This window comes from Olea europaea, unplaced genomic scaffold (genome assembly GCF_002742605.1).
Source record: "Olea europaea var. sylvestris unplaced genomic scaffold, O_europaea_v1 scaffold2556, whole genome shotgun sequence".
NCBI classification, from domain to species: domain Eukaryota; kingdom Viridiplantae; phylum Streptophyta; class Magnoliopsida; order Lamiales; family Oleaceae; genus Olea; species Olea europaea.
The window spans coordinates 18,052-37,483 of NW_019243839.1; the positions used below are offsets into that span (position 1 = coordinate 18,052).

Genomic DNA, 19,432 nt, shown 5'->3' on the forward strand with positions numbered 1-19,432 from the left:
ATTTATTACAGTCTCTAGTCCAGAAAAATCTTGGAAATTTGGACTTGATCTTTCCAATTGTTCAAATTACATATAACAATCCTGCGAACTGGTCTTTAGGTTTAAATCCCTATGAAGTTATTCATGGTTGTGAACTTAGGAAACCTTTAGACTTTATTCCCATGTACCCACGTGCTAGTGTGTTTATGCCAGTTGAGGTAGTTGTATCACATTTTCATAACTTGCATATTGAGATCAACAAACAATTTGAAGCAAGTAACACATTATATAAACCTCGAGCTAATTGGTATAAACAACATTTTAAATTTGATATTGGGGATTATGTTATATTGCAAGCTCGTAATGCTGGTACTTTTAAAATTGCAAAGCATGTTGGTCTAAATGCATATGTCAATGATATTCTATCACATTATGACCACCACCCTATTTTATTTGTTACGAACTTCGATGCTTACAAAGGCTATTTTGACCCCTCTGATGACCCATTTCTACCTCCACATGAGAATTTCCACACTGTCTTTTGCTATGTCTACTTCAATCCCACCTATCATGGCACACAAAAATAAAATTGATGTTATTTTAGATGAACAGATTGTGTTTACCAATGATAGAGAGATTTTGTGCTTTCTTGTTTGTTGGATGGATCGACTTGATTCTGACGATACATGGATTCCCAAAGAGAGACTTCAGTGGCGTGAGCCAAATTCATTGGAACTTTATAAGAGTCAGCAAAATCCTCATTCGCCTAGGTTATCTTGGTCAGCTCATATTTTTGCGGGTAATTTGCAATTGGCGTTGTCATCATTTGTGGATTTTCGGTATTTGGTTCGTCAGAAAGATCGTCCCTCATGGCTTGACTTGGAATATTTTGGGTATCAGATCAACTACAGCTCTCTGTGTTTTATCCACTCAACGGGGTTGAGTTTTTCTCCCATCCCGGGAGAGTTGATGTGGACATTCATTTACTATTTATTTTCTATTTAGACTATTAGTTATATTCTATTTGGATTATTATTTATATTTCTGTTATTGGGCTTGTATAGTGGGTTTGGCCCAAGCCCTTCTCTTTAGGGTTTTTTTGTTTTGCTACTTATATATGTTTTGTTGTTTACTTGGGAGAGTTGATGAATTAATGAAATGAATATGCTAGGTTTTAACGTTTTCCTTCCCTTTCCTTCCTAACTTCTCCTTCTTCTCCGGGTTTCTACCCCCTACTGTCGTCTTCCTCTTCTCTTCTCTTCTCATTCTTGCTGAGATCCTGCAATTCTTCTTTTTTCCTGCTGTTTCATTCTCTGCTAGAATCCCTCTTTATCCTGCATCATATTTGATGTAAAATAGATGCTAAATGGAATGATGAATGGTTGAACCAAAAACGGAAAAAACAATAAACTGCAAATTTAACGTTCGAGCTCCGATTTGGACGCATCATAACTTTTTGGAAAGGGAATGATGAGACCCAAATCCCCGCTTCACCGTGAAGTATGATAAATTTTACCAATCCATATTCATTTAGGACTTGAAAACTGCTTTTAAAGTTTTAGTACTATTTTTTGGCATTTAGTTTATTTTAAGTTCATTTCAATTTTAGTTCTTTTAACCTAGGTTTTTATCTAAACCCTTATAAATAAAATGTTAATTCTTCATTTTTGAAATCTTGAAATTAATAAAATTTCGTGAGTTTAATTTTCATTCCCTAGTGGATTCTAATTTTTGTGTTCTTAAGGTTTTAGTTTGAATTCCTTATTTCGCTCTTCGTTATTTTTTGTCCCAAGGGAGAATCAAACCTACAATCATGGGTGGGGAGTGCGTCGCCCGGTTGAACAATTCATTTTTAAACATTAAATTAATAAACATAACATTTATAATAATTGAAAAGGATGGTTGAAAGTGATATCAATAAATTCATAACGATTCCTTTGTAAATATTTAAATTCGTAAGAAAATCAAAATATTATAAAATGTATTTCGAGTAAGAAAACAATGATCCATAAATTAAAACACTAACCCAGTGACATAGTACTTTGATCGGGTCTATTGGGGATGGACATTCTAACTAGAATCGGACCTCTCGAATTGAAATCGAAACCCCAATTTCAATAAAAATAAATTGGAAATCGGAATTAAAAAAAAACGAAAATTGAAAATATACAGATTCGGGAACTCCTAAAATTGTTGGATACAACATTTAAAATTGTTTGAAAATAAGCCAAAAAGGAAAAGAAAAAAAAAGTAAATTAAAAATTAATAAAGTAATCCAAAAAAATGAGTCGGCGCATGAAAGAGCTCATATCAGCCAATAGCTTGTTTCGAAATGAACGAGGGCCGTCGAAGGATGAGTCAAACTGAGCTGAGATGCAAGCCAATGACACGTTTGCCACTCCTATACATGGTTATTATTGACTTATTCAATTCATCTAAAATTCAATATATTAGCTGATTTTCTTGATATTTCTTAAACATGAAAATAAGAATTAACGAATAATTAATTCAAATACTCATCTTAATAAACGGGAACCACACCAAGATTGAATTTTTTATGAAGTCCAAGTTTGTCCAATTTTTTTATATTATCTCGAATAACTATGTCTTGTGTCATAATTGGTTGAGTAAAAATGTGTTATGGATCGCCCAAGTCCCTCGAGGGGCCTCCCATACAAACAAATCGGCAAGCTAAGACACAGGATAAAACGCACGATGTAATATGGGTACAAAGTTTGCAACTATATCTGCATATTGAATATCATTAGTGCATTTTTCAAAAATTTGTTCTTAAACTTACAGTTAGCAATCTTGTCAAACCATTTAAGTATGGAAGTTCACTATTCCCCTGACTCACTTCCCCATTCAATTCGCCAACACCCTCGTAGTGAACCATGTACCTTACATCTTCACGCTTCTACATTGCATTCTCCTACACGCCAAGAATGGGTATCAAAATTTCTAATTGCATCACCACCTCCTCGATGGACAATTTTTATCATCCCCAAAACTTGCCAAGTCTCTGACAGTTCCAAAGCCGCCAAAACTCCTAACTTTTATTGTCACGCTAATCTGGAAATTTCAAGTTAGTCACTTTAGATTCTTTAAATTCCCTCATAAATGTCCAATTTATCAAGAGAATTAACCAAAACTCTACTTATTAATTATTATTCTATATTTAACTACAAAATTTTACCCTTCCATACATTATCCCATTTCAATTGTTTGTAAGATGTAATAGCATATCATTGATATTATAAACGTTGCAATTTATTGCAGGAAAGAAAAAGAATTTACATAACCAATTTTAAATCAATTACTGAAATAAAATATAAATTTCTACTAATGGATATTTTTATTTATCTTTTTACTGCAACATAGGCTATATAAAAATAATAGCAAAATCTATCATGATTTATAAGGTAAACATCAAACGGATACAAAACACGACATATATCGAATGACAACCAAACTTGCATCGAGCACCACAACAGAAACGAAGAGCTCGAAAGAAGACAAGTTCAGAAGCCAGATGAGATGATTATAACGTAGAACACTGTTAAACATCATATAACACCCAGTTCAGCAATTTCATATGCTTAATCAACTTCCTCAATCTTAGGGCCTGGACCATTGCCATCAGCAGAAGCAGAAGGGGCGTCTTCATCCATGCCCATGTCAGGGCCACCAGCACCACCCTGATACATTTTTGCAATAATTGGGTTGCAAATGCCCTCCAGTTCTTTCATCTTGTCCTCAAATTCATCGACTTCTGCTAGTTGATTCCCTTCTAACCATTGAATTGCTGACTCAACCGCATCCTCAATTTTCTTTTTGTCAGCAGCAGGAAGCTTGGACGCAATCTTCTCATCCCTGACAGTGTTTCTCATGTTGTAAGCGTAATTCTCCAATGAATTTTTGGCCTCGACTTTCTTCTTGAGTTCCTCGTCCTCAGCCTTGTATTTCTCAGCGTCTTGTACCATCTTCTCGATCTCTTCCTTGGACAGTCTTCCCTTATCATTTGTAATGGTAATCTTGTTCTTCTGACCTGTCGTCTTGTCCTCGGCCGAAACATTTAAGATGCCATTGGCATCAATATCGAAACAGACATTGATCTGAGGAACACCCCGGGGAGCAGGTGGAATGCCTGTGAGCTCAAATTTCCCAAGCAAATTGTTATCTCTGGTTCGTGTTCTCTCACCTTCGTACACTTGGATCAAGACACCTGGCTGATTGTCCGAATAAGTGGAGAAAACTTGTTCCTTCTTAGTCGGAATTGTTGTATTCCTTGGAATAAGAACAGTCATGACACCGCCAGCAGTCTCCAAACCAAGAGATAAAGGAGTCACATCCAATAACAACAAATCTTGAACCTTCTCATTGCCCTCCCCGCTCAAAATTGCAGCTTGAACAGCTGCACCATATGCAACAGCCTCATCAGGATTGATGCTCTTGCATAGTTCCTTTCCATTGAAGAAGTCTTGCAGCAACTGTTGCACTTTTGGAATACGAGTGGAGCCACCTACAAGTACGACATCATGCACACCGCTCTTGTCAATCTTAGCATCCCTCAAGCACTTCTCAACCGGCTCCATGCACTTCCTAAACAAATCCATATTAAGCTCCTCAAATCTAGCACGAGTAATAGTCGTGTAGAAATCAATACCCTCGTACAAAGAATCAATCTCGATAGTAGTCTGGGCAGTTGACGAGAGCGTTCTCTTTGCCCTCTCACATGCAGTTCTCAATCTCCTAAGCGCTCTCGGGTTGCCACTAATGTCCTTTTTGTGTTTCCTCCTGAACTCCTGCACAAAGTGATTCACCATCCGATTATCAAAATCCTCTCCTCCGAGATGTGTATCACCAGCCGTCGACTTCACTTCAAAAATACCCTCTTCAATGGTGAGAAGAGAAACATCAAAAGTACCACCTCCAAGATCAAAAATCAACACATTCTTCTCAGACGAACTGCCAGATTTCTTGTCAAGACCATAAGCAATGGCAGCAGCCGTAGGCTCATTAATTATACGCATCACATTCAGACCAGAAATGACACCGGCATCCTTTGTCGCCTGACGTTGAGAATCGTTGAAATAGGCAGGTACAGTCACAACAGCATTCTTTATTGACGATCCAAGATAAGCCTCCGCAATCTCCTTCATCTTAATGAGGACCATGGACGAGATTTCCTCAGCTGAAAATTGCTTCTCCTCACCTTTGTATGTGACGACAATCATAGGTTTGTCACCGGGCCCTGCAATAACCTTGAATGGCCAGTGCTTCATGTCACTCTGAACCGACGGATCACTGTATCTTCTACCAATCAACCTCTTGGCATCTGTACTTAGGAATGGATAAATGTAAGCAACAGAAAACCCATGAAGCATACGCCCAAAAAAAAATAATAATAATAAAAAAGAAAAAAGAAGAAAAGAAAAACATCATGAATTTATGAGCTTATCATTACATTAGAGACAGATATGAAACGAAGTGAAAAACAAACACACATTAAAATTCACTCTCATTGTAAGAGCACCAAAGTACACACTATACCAGATGGAACACTTTAATGGATTAATTCTAAACTGAAATGTTTTACATCAACAATTTTAACTAATCAAACTGCCATAAAGAAAATTAGATCTATACAACGCAAATATTAGATCCTGCCCTGAGTTCCGACATTTTTTGAAGTATAGACGGTTTGATTTTAGCTAATTTTTAATAACAATTTTTAAAACACGGATCATTATCCGATTCTGGAAGATTTTTAAATAATAAAATTGAAATTTTAATTATGTAATCTGAATTTATTTTTTATATATCTTACTTATAAGTAATTTTTTTAATATAAGTTGAATTTTAGCTTTAAAAAGTGAGAATTACAATTATAAGTTGCATATAAATAACTTCCATACATAAAAATAATTTTTAAGTAACTTAACAAGTGAAATTCATTCTATCATAAGCAATTTTTTTCACAAAAAATGATTTTTCATTTTATAGTAACAAGTTACTTATTAGACAAATTTTTAATTATAAAATATTTTCTGTGCTCATAAATAATTTTTTTAATTATCATACCTCATATTTAAGCTAATTTTGAACAAAATGTATAAATAAAAACTAATTACTTATAAGAAAAAATACCAAGGGGTAGTTTGATTGGTTGACAAATACATCCAAAATTACCCTTATTTTTCTAAAAACTTACAGTCACCAAGTTTCCGCTACCCAAAAAGTGTCAAAACAAGTAGAAAAACTCCCTAACACGAAGCCTTTCAAAATTCAGATGTCCCAATTAAAATTTAATTGAATTTCATTAAAATTCCTTCAAATATAGGTGTCCCGGCAGATATTTTAATTTAATTTCAATGATATCCCCTATAAATTTTGAATTTTAATTAAATTCTTTATGTCCTCTATAAATTTATAGAATTTGAATTGTCAAATATTTAAATAAATTTGAAACTTGAAGATACACCTCATAAACTCTCTTGAAATTTCAGTATTTTTAATGAAAGATGCAAAAAATATTGTGAAATTCTATTGAAGTTGACAGGTTCGTTAAAAATCATGATTTTACAAAATTCCCATCTGTTCAACAGTTAGTCATGTAATTTAAAAGGTATAAGAACATGCAAATATATTCAGATAACACACATTTAAAATTAATATTTATGAAAGGAGATAGAACTGAAAAAACTTACCAAAGACGGTGTTAACAGGATTCATGGCCACCTGGTTCTTGGCTGCATCTCCAATTAAACGCTCAGTATCAGTAAAAGCTACATAAGACGGTGTCGTCCGATTGCCCTGATCATTAGCTATGATCTCAACCCGATCGTGCTGCCAAACACCCACGCAAGAATACGTGGTTCCTAAATCAATTCCAATCGCGGGTCCTTCACCCTTTCCAGCCATAGTTTCAGATCACAAACAGAATCACAATAATCGATAAAAACAACACACAAAAGAGAATTCTTCGTAAAGTTTGCGCAAAACAGGGATTCAGTATATCTTAAAGCGTTAGGAGAAGGGTTGAGAAGGTATTTAAATAGTGTGGAGTTGGGAAGGCCTAGAATATTCTTAGCGTAGTCGGTGTGGCCTCCAGCCATTGGATTCGCTAGTTTTTTCTTTCTGGGTTTCTCCAGATATTTCTTGAGGATACGTCTGATTCTGAAATGCCGAATTTGCATGTTATAAGACCTTCAAATTTCATAATTTCAAGGAAAAATTGCAACAACAGTTCTTAACCTTTTCATTTTTTATAAGTTTTACCCTAATCTTCATATTGTGTCAAAAGAGATTCCTAACCTTTCATAAATATGGATATAAGGTCCATCTAGAAGGAAATTGTCCAAAACATCGTCAAAAAGGTATCAACATCAAATAAAGTCGTCGCGATAGAAGATAGTTCGAGGAATTTTCTCGCTCAACTGACAATTTTTTGGATGGTTTCTATCCAGATAGACGTCATATGCATATTTATGAAAGGTTAGAGACTTTCACTGTCACAAAATGAAGTTAAAGCAAAATTTATAAAAAATGAAAAGATTAGGGACCACTTCTACAATTTTTTCTAATTTCAATGACTCGCAAATTATTGTCCTAATAACAAGTTGGTTCTCAATCAATTTAAAAACAGAAAGATAATTTGATTCTCAATCATCCACTTTCATAGAATTTTATTAAATTATCAAGTGACCCTCGAAAAAACTTATTATTCGATTTCATGGTACCAAACCAGGTGAAGAGCAAAATTTACCTTCGTAAAAATGGGCATATGATATTTTATGGAAAAAATTGTAGTAGTGGTTTCTAACTTTTTCAAATTTTGTAGATTTTATCATAACCTTCAATTTGTATCAACAGAGATTCCAAACCTTTCATACAAATGCAGATGGGTCCAAACAGATGAAAACTATCCATTTGACTATTAGTTGACCAAATTAGGTAAGGGTAAAATGATAACTTAATTAATTCCATATTATAAAAAACCAAACAAAATTAGGAAAAAAATTTCTCCATCTTCCATCCCCACCCAACTCAATCCAATCAAAACTGCCTCTCTTCTTCTTCTTCTCCAACAAGCCTACCAAAAACAACCACCGCTGCCACCTTCGACCCACACTGCCACTACTACTCCCATCACTACTTCCAACTACTAGTTTCGACAGCCTCCACCTCCATCTTCCAGCCCACTCTACATTTGCCACTACACATTTGAAAATAAACCAAGAAAACTCACCCACACGATGCCACACCTAAATCGATACCACCATCTCAAACGCCAGCAGTCTCGACAACCAAAACCCACAGTGAAAAGTGAAATGGTTGTTAAATCCTTTTCAATTTCAAATCCTCTCAAAATCCAGCAAAAACCCATCATCCACCATTGCTTTCAAAATCGAAAAACCCCAAAATGGAACCAAAAATCTAACAATTGGATCTCCACCAATCGTCGCATCACTAGTGATTGTCAAATCACCACACATTCACAACCAAATCTCATAAAATGAAAATCAAAACTATTACAAAGCTTCAAAAAATTAATGGGGAAAAAATCTAATTTAGGTCGATGGCGGTTTTTACCAACCCTGAAATTGTTTTTTGGTTAGGGATGGTTCGAAATAGAGTGTGGTGTGGGGTTCGAGGGTGGTGACCGTGGTCGTGGACGATGCGACGGTGTATTGGTTGTTGTCGACGGTCAATCATGTATGGATATCAATGTCGTTGGTTAGAGAAAACGAAGATGGTTGGAGATGATGAATATGGGTGGGGGTGGGTGGAGGTGTTAGGGTAGATTGCTTTTTCTTTTTTTCTCTTTTTTTCCCTTTAATTTTATTATTTAAATTGTCAATATTTTATAAATGCACAAAATTACTATTTTACCCCTTTCAATTTGATCAAAATTAGTGAAAAATCGTTTTTCTTGGTCAACTAACAATTTCATGCACAGTTTCCGTTCAGATAGACTCTAAGTCCATATTTATGAAAGGTTAAGGACCCCTGCTAGCACAATTTGAAGGTTAGAATAAAGTCTGCAAAAATTGAAAGATTAAGAACCTTTGCTGCAATTTTTTCGCTATTTTATGTGATAGTTATCTTAAGTTGTGGATGATTTTTGTCTTGAAAATTGAAGGCATAGCTATAATAAAATATTAATAACCTATTTAGGGGTTGTTCAGTAGTGATTAAAAGAATTAATTTTTTGATCATTAGAGAAAAAATGAAGGTTGAACTCCAACATTGAGGGTCCTCACTGCACGCCCCTAAAGCTTTGTGAGAGAGGTAAATCGCAGGATGTGCCCCAACAGGTCAGGGAACAAGAGCTGTTTGTATACTGCGCCAACAATGAGTCCAATTCCATATTTCAGAAATCGAACCCCCACACTGCGACTGTCAGCAAGGCGGGAGATAACTTTACTCCTGTTCTTTACACCACTAGACTATGCCCCAAGGGGCCCCGTTAGAGAGAAAAGTAGGTCTCACCTATGATTGAAGAAGACAAAAATGAAGGTTAGATTAATGATATAATAGTCAAAAAATTAATTTTTTTTTTGATGAAAAACTGCTACCAAACGAGGGCTGACTTTCTTTTCTAGAGGTTCTATTAACATTTCCATTTTTATTTTTCTTTTTTCTTTTTTTTCCTCCTCCGGTCTGGTGCTCGTGAATTTCAACATAAATATCATTACACAAACTGTGCCAATTTGTTGTACAAATATTAGATTTCCTTAATCGTGGGAATAAATATTAATGCATGTCTTATTATGCCGCTGAAATTTGATTGAAGACCCGACCAAGATTACATGAAATTCCTTAATTTCATCAAAATAAGATATCGCAAGTGTGTTGGACTATCGAACAATGTAGGAAGTGAATAACTCATTGCATTATGATATCCATGTCAACGAATACTATATAGCTTGAGAATAGATTTATTACAAAATTTCAATGAGAAGTTAAATTCTAGTACATTTTCCATGGTTCTGGGTCGTGTGAAAGAAAGAGTCATGCAACTTAAAACTTGGAGCATGTAGTTTGTCTTTTATATTTATGATCATGTTATGTCTAGTTGTCAAGTTTCTACTTTCTTGTTGTGTTAAGTTGTCGTGTACTTTTTCTCTTGGCTCTAACTCAGTAATCTTGATTCTGAACAACCTTTTATCAACCTTTACACGGTAGAATTGACTTGAGCCAATTATTTTCTTAGCTTGGGTGGGTAATGCACTATTTAGGGTGAGCCCACGTTCTTTTAGGTTTGAGTTAAGTTAATGAGCTTTGTTCAATGACGATGTCTTCGTTATGGTAAGTCGAACTTGGTCTTAACTTTGTCCTCCTCGTTGGTCATTTAGTCCCGTTTGGTACCCATTTTTGTAAAAATGAGAACGAAAAATATAACCGTTACGAAACCTAAACAAGAGATAAAACATTAAATATGATAGCTTATTATGATAGATAACGATCATATTTTTCATTTTTGTGGCCAAAGAATGAAATCAAAAGGGGGCTTCAAGTCCATATGCACCCTAGTTCTACATATACGAGAAACACCCATCCCCAAACTTTGAGCTTGTACTTTGAGAACTTTCTCAAAATTATGCAAATTGCTTATGTTCATTTTAATAAACTATTTTACCTAAAAAATGACAATAATGTTGAAATTCATATATCCTTTTAATGACAAAATGGATGGACACAATCCATTGAAGACCAAGATGCTGTACAGTTGAAATATGAAGGATCTAAATTCCAAAACATAAAGATTGTATACTATGATAACACGTATATGTTATAAATTGTTTAGCCACCTATCCAAATATTTTATTTTATTTATTTATTTATTTATTTTTGAAATATAAACAAATTTATTTTAAATTAAACATTAAAATTAATCCTACAGAGTAATACTCAAAATCAAATTAAACATTGTTTATAAATTTAATCGTTTTTTCATTGAATATTTCACATCCATTAAATTTTAGATTTCGAACATTAAAATTCTCTTCATACTAATTTATGAAAATATATCTCGCATAAACCTAAACTGAAAATCCCATTCTATCAACTTATAAATAATTTTTGATATTACATAAAATAAAAATATGTTATTCGGATGACAAAGTTTTAAGACAACAGCAGATATGACTACATTAGTTCAATAAGCTAATTAATAAATTATTAATGTTGTCAAACAAAGATTCTTTAAAACTAATTTTTTTCTTAAACTCATTTATAATCACAATCTCATATTAAAATAATTTTGCATATAGACACGTAACTTTTTTCTACTTTTTAACCACACTTTCAAAAAATAAAAATAAAAACCCCATTTTGACGGTGTAAAAAGTCAATAATTCTTTAAAATGACTATTATGCTATTGTTATGTACTAGATATATTAATAAAAGAATAAAACAAACCGTAAAATAAAAAACAATAAAATATGTTAAACAAACAAAAACTAAAGGAAAAAATAAAATAAAATTCGATCTCCATCGCGTTGGCCTGCCCCATCCCATTACGGATTCCTATCACGTGGGGGACCCAATTTCGCAAGATTGAATAGGTTGTGGAACCCAGAATCCAACCCTAAGTTTCCCAAAATATAATAATTTAAAGCCCCATTTTAAGCTTCAACACTGCTGCAAGGACAACACTAGTGATGTCACAACGATCGGACCAGCCAAGTGCAGCCAGACCGTCTGACCATGAAAAGGTCGTTCCATCTAACAAAGTTAAATCATTATTTCAAAACTCGTTTACACAAGAAGAATTGTGTGTACCTATTGATGATGATGAAACCAACAGCATATCAAGAAAGAATTCTGAAGCTTTCTAAAGGTTGCTAAGCAATGATCATTCGTTATTGTACGCAGAAACAGGAATAGATTGACAAACGGATAGCCATTTCCCGTCTGCCAAAATGGGGAAAAACGAAAGAAAATCATTAGTAAATATATCTTACTGGCTCAAACAAGACCCCTCTGCTTGAAGACTTCAAGCATTGCAGTGCCAATCTTTGCAGGTGACTCAACTACAGTAACCCCAGCTTCTCTGAGGGTCTTAATTTTGTCTTGCGCTGTACCTTTACCTCCTGATACAATAGCTGCAAATTCAAAGGAGTAGAAGCTGTCAATTTGATTCTGGCTTCCAAAAGGAAAATATTTAACTATGATTTTTTTTTTTTTAAATATTGTTTTATAGATTTACGAGTGATATCATATATACCGAGATTGGACATTCAAATTCACAAATAATTCATGCAAGACTGAAAAATTCATCATCAGATTGCCAGTAGTGCACGTCGAGGAAGTCAAAAAAAGCAAGAGAAAAATGAAATGGTGAACTATAGCTGGACATTCTGCGATTACATTGCAGTATTGAACATTTTCTCCCGGATCTTTCAATTGAAATGCAAATTCATGTAAAAAAATATGCATTTACAGAAAGAAAAAGGAAAATCTATCTGGTCATGATAAAAAAATGTTATGGCATGATAACCTCTTCATTACATAGACACAAATAGAAAATAACCACATATTTTTGTAAGACATCAAAAGAAAAAGAAAAGGAAAGCAACAAGTCCTCTCTCATTATCATGTGTTCTACTCTTAAGGTTAATCAGAAACCAGATAAAACATGACACCAAGAATAGAAGAGTTGAATATTTGAGACTTCACAAAAATACAGTACCTCCTGCATGACCCATTCGCCGACCAGGTGGAGCAGTAAGTCCAGCTATAAAAGCAACAATAGGCTTTGCGGTTCCACTTTCCTGTTGTAGTTGAACAAATATTTTCAACACACAAACCAATGAGATATCAAACATTAAATAGTCAAAAGTTCTGTCTTTTCTGAATCCAACTACAAGCAAAATAGTTGAACAAAGATTTTTAAAATGATAATCTGGCAAACAATATGCATAGTTCTTAGTTAACACGGTGCATTAGAATAACATGAAATTGACTAGATAAATTATTTTCCATAATTGTCATATCTCTGATTGCATTCTTTAAACATTGAGAAATTTTTATGTATGGCATTTGTTTTTATCATCTTTGTCCTACTATACCATATTTGGAAACTAGTTTTGTAGGACGACCTTTGTCGAGACAGGAAAGAAGCTATTCCCAAAATAAGGGTGAAGTTCAATGAGATGAGAAAGAAAAGAAGAAATGAAGGCCTGGAAACACCCCCGAAAAGAAGAAATGAAGGCCTGGAAACACCCCCAGGATCCAAAGGCAACCCACATCTAAACATGATAGTATCACAGGGGGTCAAAAAAACTTCAAAAACTTGATGATAACTCAATAATCATGTCACTGATAGTGAATTATATAGCATACTGGCAGTGGTCTAGTCTACTACCTTACAACTAAAGAACAATTATTGATAAGGATTTCAAATCCTAAACTAGAACGATTTCAATTGTGAGGAACCTTATTAAATTGCATATTACAATTAAAACTAGTGACTGCTGGCACTGAAATTATTAAAAATAATAATAAAAAAAATTGATCCATAAGTAGAGACAAAATTTATGTTCCAATTCATCGCACGATTCTGAGAAAAATATTGTCCTAACCTTTATAAGGGCTGCAGCATCTTCTTCAGCCGTACCACCTATCTCACCAATTAGAACAATGCCTGAAATGTAATATGCACATAATAATTAAGCATAGCATCTATTTTGTCAGCAATGAATCCGAACAATAGATTTGAGTAATGAGAAAAGTGATGACGAGACTAGACAGAGTAAAGACAATATCCTTCTAGTTTTGGGAAAAAGGACAGCAAGGAGTAAGACCACCATCAGTAGGGATCCATATGCTACACAAATTAAAGGTTGGAAGCCCAAATGCCAAGAAATTTTAATAGGGTCTCAAGTGCTTAATTAAGTATAGAAATGAAGATTGTACATGGAAATTTTCCCCAAAAACAAAATTTAATACTTTCTTTGGAGAATGATAGACATCCAACGCGAATGTAAATATCTTTACGAATGAATGAAGCATGGTCTTTTCAAGTCAAAAAATGTCTTCCTGGCAAATATATTAGGTGGCAAAGATTAAGCTTTTCCTGGCAAAGAATTTACCTTCTGTCTGTGAATCCACAAGAAATTTTTCTACGCAGTCAACAAAATTCGTTCCATTAAAAGGATCCCCACCAATTCCTACACATGTAGACTGCCCAAGACCAACAGCAGTGGTTTGGAAAACCTAACACATTCACGTTTGAGATAAGTAGTCCACAATTAAACAAACCATCACATGCTTAGAATCGCATACGTACTGAATTTCAAGTGCCATGCACCAAATATAAATAATACAAAACAGAAATAGAATGCAGAAGAAGAGATGTAAGAGTAGTGCTCTACTTAAAATTAGTTATAAGAGAATATTAGCAACCAAAATCAGCTATTCCATATGATATTGTCTTAATTTAGTTTTAGGTGGTGAACCTCGGTGACTAAAAGATATAAAGATTGGAAAATTGAAGTTGAATACTCAAATTATTAACTATCGTAAATCAAAAATTTTGCTATACCCTAGAACAGCGTCCTGATTTGAATCCTAACTGCTACGACAAACTCAAACGGTATATGCACCTGTCATGTTCTCTGATTTGATCCTTTCCTAGATGTAACTCTTTAATTCCTTTTAATCACTGATTTAAAACCTGAATGTGAAAGATGTACCCTCTTCCAGTAAAAAATTGAGAATATTGTCAATATAGTACTTCAAAAAGTTGGTCAAATTTGCCTGATGAAGAGGCAATGTTGAAAGCTGCAAAAATGAATCTATAACCTACAAAAGAGTGGGCAAATCCAACTTTTTCATCCGGTGAATTTGACAACTCCGGTCCTACAATTTCTATCAATAGTTTTGATGTTCTGAATGAAAACCCTAAAGTGCTAGGCATGACAAGGACCTTCCAAGATGATGTCTTAACCTGTTCAAAAATGATATTACTTATTACTTGGGTTGCAGGATGGATGGATGGAACATAAAATCTCAAAAACACATCTCAGCAGAACAGAATGACTAAGCACCAATCTCTACAACCAATAGAATTTTCTAACTGCTACTAGTTTAGAATTTATTGCCAATAATCCATTAATTTTTGTTGTATAAAGGACCCATATAAAAGAAAAAATAAACAAATAATACGGAATATCTTTTGTTAATGATTATTGATTCTAAGGGCCTGAATCATAAGAAATATATAAGATGTAACAAAAATTTCAGATGCAAGATAAAAATATAAGTATCTCACAGCTTCATAAGTCAATGTTCCAGATCGTGAAACAATTCCAATACGTCCTGGTTTGTGGATGTATCCAGGCATAATTCCAATTTTGCATTCTCCAGGCTTGATAATGCCAGGACAATTTGGTCCAATGAGTCGAGTTTTTGACTGCTGGTTGAGAGCAGCCTTGACACGAACCTGCAATTGAGGAGGCTGGACATTTACAGAACTAGACAATAAAGACAAATATAAGCAAATGTAAAGGGTTTCATCCCCATATAGATGAGTTGTGCCCCACTTTGGATTTTCTAATGATAACCAAATATTAACATAAACTCCAGGAAAAACTGAACAAAGAATATAAGAGTATGTTTGGTTTGGCATTTTGAGGCCATATTCAGTTTTCAGTTTTCTAAAACACTCAAAACGTGTTTGGTATGTTATTTTCAAAAATGCGTTTTCAAAAGTAAGGAAAATTTTACGACATAAAACTCAAAATGACCTTTTGACGTTCCGAGCGTCTTCAATGAAAATACTCAAAACAAGAGAAATAAACTTAAAAAATTTCTCAAATTAAAATAATTAATCAAATCACACAAAACCTACTCAAATACATTTACCCCCATCTCTCTCTCGTCACAAGCTCCTCCAAGAGACCTAGTGGAGAATCCATCTCTTTGATGCTATCTTTCAATCTTAAAATGAATTTTTTTTTTTCACCGACTTTAAAATTTATATTTTTCTTTCACATATTAGCATAAAATTGATATGTTTTACTAAATAATCAAATTAATTGAAAAAAAAAAAAGTCATAAAACTATTTCTAAAATTTTAAAACTAAAAGCATTTTCTTGTATTTTGTTTTGAAAAAAAAAATTCAAAATGACAAACCAAACACGTTTTCTGCAATCTTAAAATAATCCTTCAAAATAGAAAACAGAAAATGAATACAAAGCTGAAAACAGAAATAAAAACCAAATGCACCCTAAGCATTTGAGATATGGGACTAGCGAAAGTATAATATGGGGATGTTTTGCTGCCATCACCAGAATGTTTTGTAGGCTAAAATAGTAAAATCTCAAATCTAAATCCCGAATTTGCACCCTCTCTCCAAATCCCTTCCTCCATCAGCCTAGCAAACAAGCCATGACATGTTTGTGATCCGTGCAACTTTTGAGGGCAAATGGACAAATCCGAGGTCACAAACTACAGGACACAAACCTTTTCATGAGCAACCAACGCAGGAAATATATGCAATAGCTAATCTAATTAGACCTAGAAGAGAAATCAGGAAATAACAACAGTAGATGCGTTTGTTTCTATCACCGGTGAGAAGTGTCCCATTATTCTCATAAAATAGTAGTCAAAGAAATCTTTATTAAGTGAAGCTTCATAATTGGAGTTAGCTCCATACTCGTAAATTGTATTTTCTTTGTTGAGGAATGAAGGGAAGTTATATATCTCAACATAATTTATATGATACCATGTCATGTTGAGGGATGCCCTCCGTGATGCAAACGACCAAATCTAGTTCAGCCTCCACTCCCTCCAAAATGGCTCTAGCTGCAAAAGGTGGAGGAACATAAATCACTGATGCAGTAGCTTTTGTTTCAGCTTTTGCTTCTGCTACAGAGTTGAAAACAGGAAGTCCCAAGTGCTCTGTTCCACCCTTTTTTGGCGTAACTCCTCCAACCTAGGTAAGCAGACATGAAATGTGAGGAAAATACAAGCTAAACATTCAAATAAAAGGTTCAAACAGAACTGGGAAGTATTAAAATTCCTCACAAAAATTATATAGAGGGGAAAGGGAAAGAAAGATAGAGAGAGGGCGAGGGAGGTACGATGTTTTATTTTCTGTAATTTCTCCCTCTGTTTGCACCCCCCCCCCCCCCAAGCCATAAACATAAATAACTCTTTCACCAATTTTGGGCTACAAAAGAGAGAAAGTATGTTCATATTTCTTCTCTGAAACCAACAAACAACTCTTCGATTGAATTATAAATGTATTTTCCATATTTCTCAAAATTTGAAATGGTAGTCATACATTCAATGTGTAGCCACTTCTCCTTCCTCTTAGGCTAATGAGCATTGAATGCTACCTTAGTACCTGAGCAACTACCCTTGATCGCTTTAATATCAGGATGGAAACTTATATTCTCAGTAAATTAATTTTATTTCTAGTTTCAATCAATAGTCTAGATCTTCAAGAAATATGAGCATAAACCCAAATAATTCACAGATTCAATATCCAAGATACCGAGGCATCTAGCAAGAGCACACCATACAACTTGATGTACTATCATACCATTTCCTTCCAAAAGAATTTCTATTCAATTCGTCCACGCGAACACTCTCGTAAATGATCTGTGTTTATATTAATGCTAATTTTACTAAGCACCCGATACAAGCGACAACATCCAGTATACTGTCTGATATTATGATTCCCCTATGGATCCAGAAAACACTAACTGGAACCAAAAACATTAGAAAATCGCACAGAGAAACAAAACAAAAATCCACAATCACATAGCAAGAAATATGTGAAACCATGTGGTTACACAAATATGCTAGTGATGATTTGTGCCCTATGTTCAGTTTTGATCGGAAAATATGAGCCCGACCTACACATGAGGGAGCGCATAGAAGACAAATTTAAATTGAAAATATTTGCCCCCATAACAAATAAACTTGTAGGCGAGATGGTTAACATAATTATAGTGGAAATGATAATTAAGAGTAAAGACCATATTGGTGCCATATTCAATGGCCTGTTCTGTGTGGAAAGTGCCATTCTTTCCGGTGATGCCTTGGCAAATGACACGGGTGTTCTTGTCCACAAACACCGCTGGAGGAGGGGGAGCCGATCCGAAGTTGCGGTACTGCTGGAGCTGCCTAGAGTATAACAGCTTTGGCGTGACGTTGCTAATCAGTCTAGTGGCTTGTCGAGTCATTGGTTCAACTGATTGCTGGAGCGGCACTGATGAGGTGGTGCGGCAGCGGCAGCGGAAGCGGCGGCGGTGATCGGATCGTGGTTTTGCTACAAGGAATATACGGATCGTTATTGGCAAGAGTCAGAACAGGACCAAATACAGTGTTTTAGGGAAAATTGCATTTTCAATTATGCATAAATTATTTTTATTTTTGAAATAGCTGACTATTTGAATTTTCCATAATGGAATTTTCTTGGATTATGATTAATTTTAAAAATCACTTTTTAAAAAAATTAATTAGTTTTACCTTTTAAAAAAACTTCTAATCATAAGCCAATATGATCATATTTCTTTCAAAATAATCTTTGACTGACATGTGAACTTTTAATTAAAAAGTTAAAAATTAGATTAGGGTAATTTTCATTCAGTTATTCAACAAAATGGACAATCAACTTTAATTTTTATAATAATAAGCATGGTGTTATAAAAGAAAAGAGAATAGAGAAAAGTCAATAAACTTGTGTGTGTTTTATTAAGAACTAAAATCTTGTATATATAATAAAATCAGGGATACAACAGTAATAATTTCTAAGGTTGTAGGGGTATAATTGACATTCACCTCTAAACCATAATAAACTTACATTTTAAAACACTCCCCCTTAAATTTACATTATAAAATATCTGTCTCGTTAAAATTTTGTTTGATAAAAATTCAATAAAAAAAAAATCAAACGAAGGAAAAAAGGTACAATTATTTTGAAATACTAAAAATAAATGATGCCTCATTAAAACCTTATTAGGAAAATCCAGTAGGACAAAACTTAAGCGAAGAAGAAAGAGTACAACTACTCCACTGATATTGATCACTAAAAATGTTTGAGTCGACGCATTCCAATATCATGAACAAATTTCTCAAATGTAGATGTTGGCAGTATTTTTGTGAATAAATCGGTCATATTGTCAATGAAGAGAATTTGTTGGATATCAATGTCGTCATTCTTCTGAAGCTCATGTGTATGATAGAATTTTGGAGAAATATGCTTCGTCCTATCACCTTTGATATAGTTTCATTTGAATTGTGCAATACAAGTTGCATTGTTTTCATACAAAAATTTTAACTATTATTTATTGAAGTTAATATGCATGATACTTGGATATTATGGGTTATGTTTCTTAACCACACACATTCTGACATGCTTCATGGATTGTAATAATTTTAGAATGATTTAAGGATGCTGCTGTCAAAGATTGATTCACGGATCTCCA

The 19,432-nt window shown here is 34.1% G+C and overlaps 2 protein-coding genes across 2 annotated transcripts; both read right to left on the reverse strand.

The window, feature by feature from the left end:
• Positions 1-3,315: 3,315 nt before the first annotated feature.
• On the reverse strand, positions 3,316-7,134 carry LOC111382731 (heat shock cognate 70 kDa protein-like). The gene is made up of 2 exons (XM_023006769.1): positions 6,690-7,134; positions 3,316-5,317 (listed from the first exon to the last, which is right to left on the reverse strand). Exons 1-2 carry the CDS (start codon positions 6,901-6,903, stop codon positions 3,579-3,581), a joined length of 1,953 nt encoding a protein of 650 aa, XP_022862537.1. The 5' UTR covers positions 6,904-7,134; the 3' UTR covers positions 3,316-3,578.
• Positions 7,135-11,707: 4,573 nt separating this feature from the next.
• On the reverse strand, positions 11,708-18,374 carry LOC111382725 (succinate--CoA ligase [ADP-forming] subunit alpha-2, mitochondrial). Its single transcript, XM_023006766.1, has 7 exons — positions 17,981-18,374; positions 16,720-16,929; positions 15,264-15,434; positions 14,083-14,206; positions 13,573-13,634; positions 12,681-12,762; positions 11,708-12,093 (listed from the first exon to the last, which is right to left on the reverse strand). The coding sequence occupies exons 1-7, from the start codon at positions 18,185-18,187 to the stop codon at positions 11,957-11,959; spliced, it is 993 nt and encodes a 330-aa protein (XP_022862534.1). The 5' UTR covers positions 18,188-18,374; the 3' UTR covers positions 11,708-11,956.
• Positions 18,375-19,432: the final 1,058 nt, after the last annotated feature.

Coding starts and splice junctions, on each gene's coding strand:
- LOC111382731 (XM_023006769.1), bottom strand. CDS start 6,903: ATGGCTGGAAAGGGTGAAGGACCCGCGATTGGAATTGATTTAGGAACC. Junction 5,318..6,689: donor TCCTGTTAACACCGTCTTTG/GTAAGTTTTTTC, acceptor TCCTAAGTACAG/ATGCCAAGAGGTTGATTGGT.
- LOC111382725 (XM_023006766.1), bottom strand. CDS start 18,187: ATGACTCGACAAGCCACTAGACTGATTAGCAACGTCACGCCAAAGCTG. Junction 13,635..14,082: donor TGTGGATTCACAGACAGAAG/GTAAATTCTTTG, acceptor ATTACATTTCAG/GCATTGTTCTAATTGGTGAG. Junction 12,763..13,572: donor ATGCTGCAGCCCTTATAAAG/GTTAGGACAATA, acceptor CAACTACAACAG/GAAAGTGGAACCGCAAAGCC.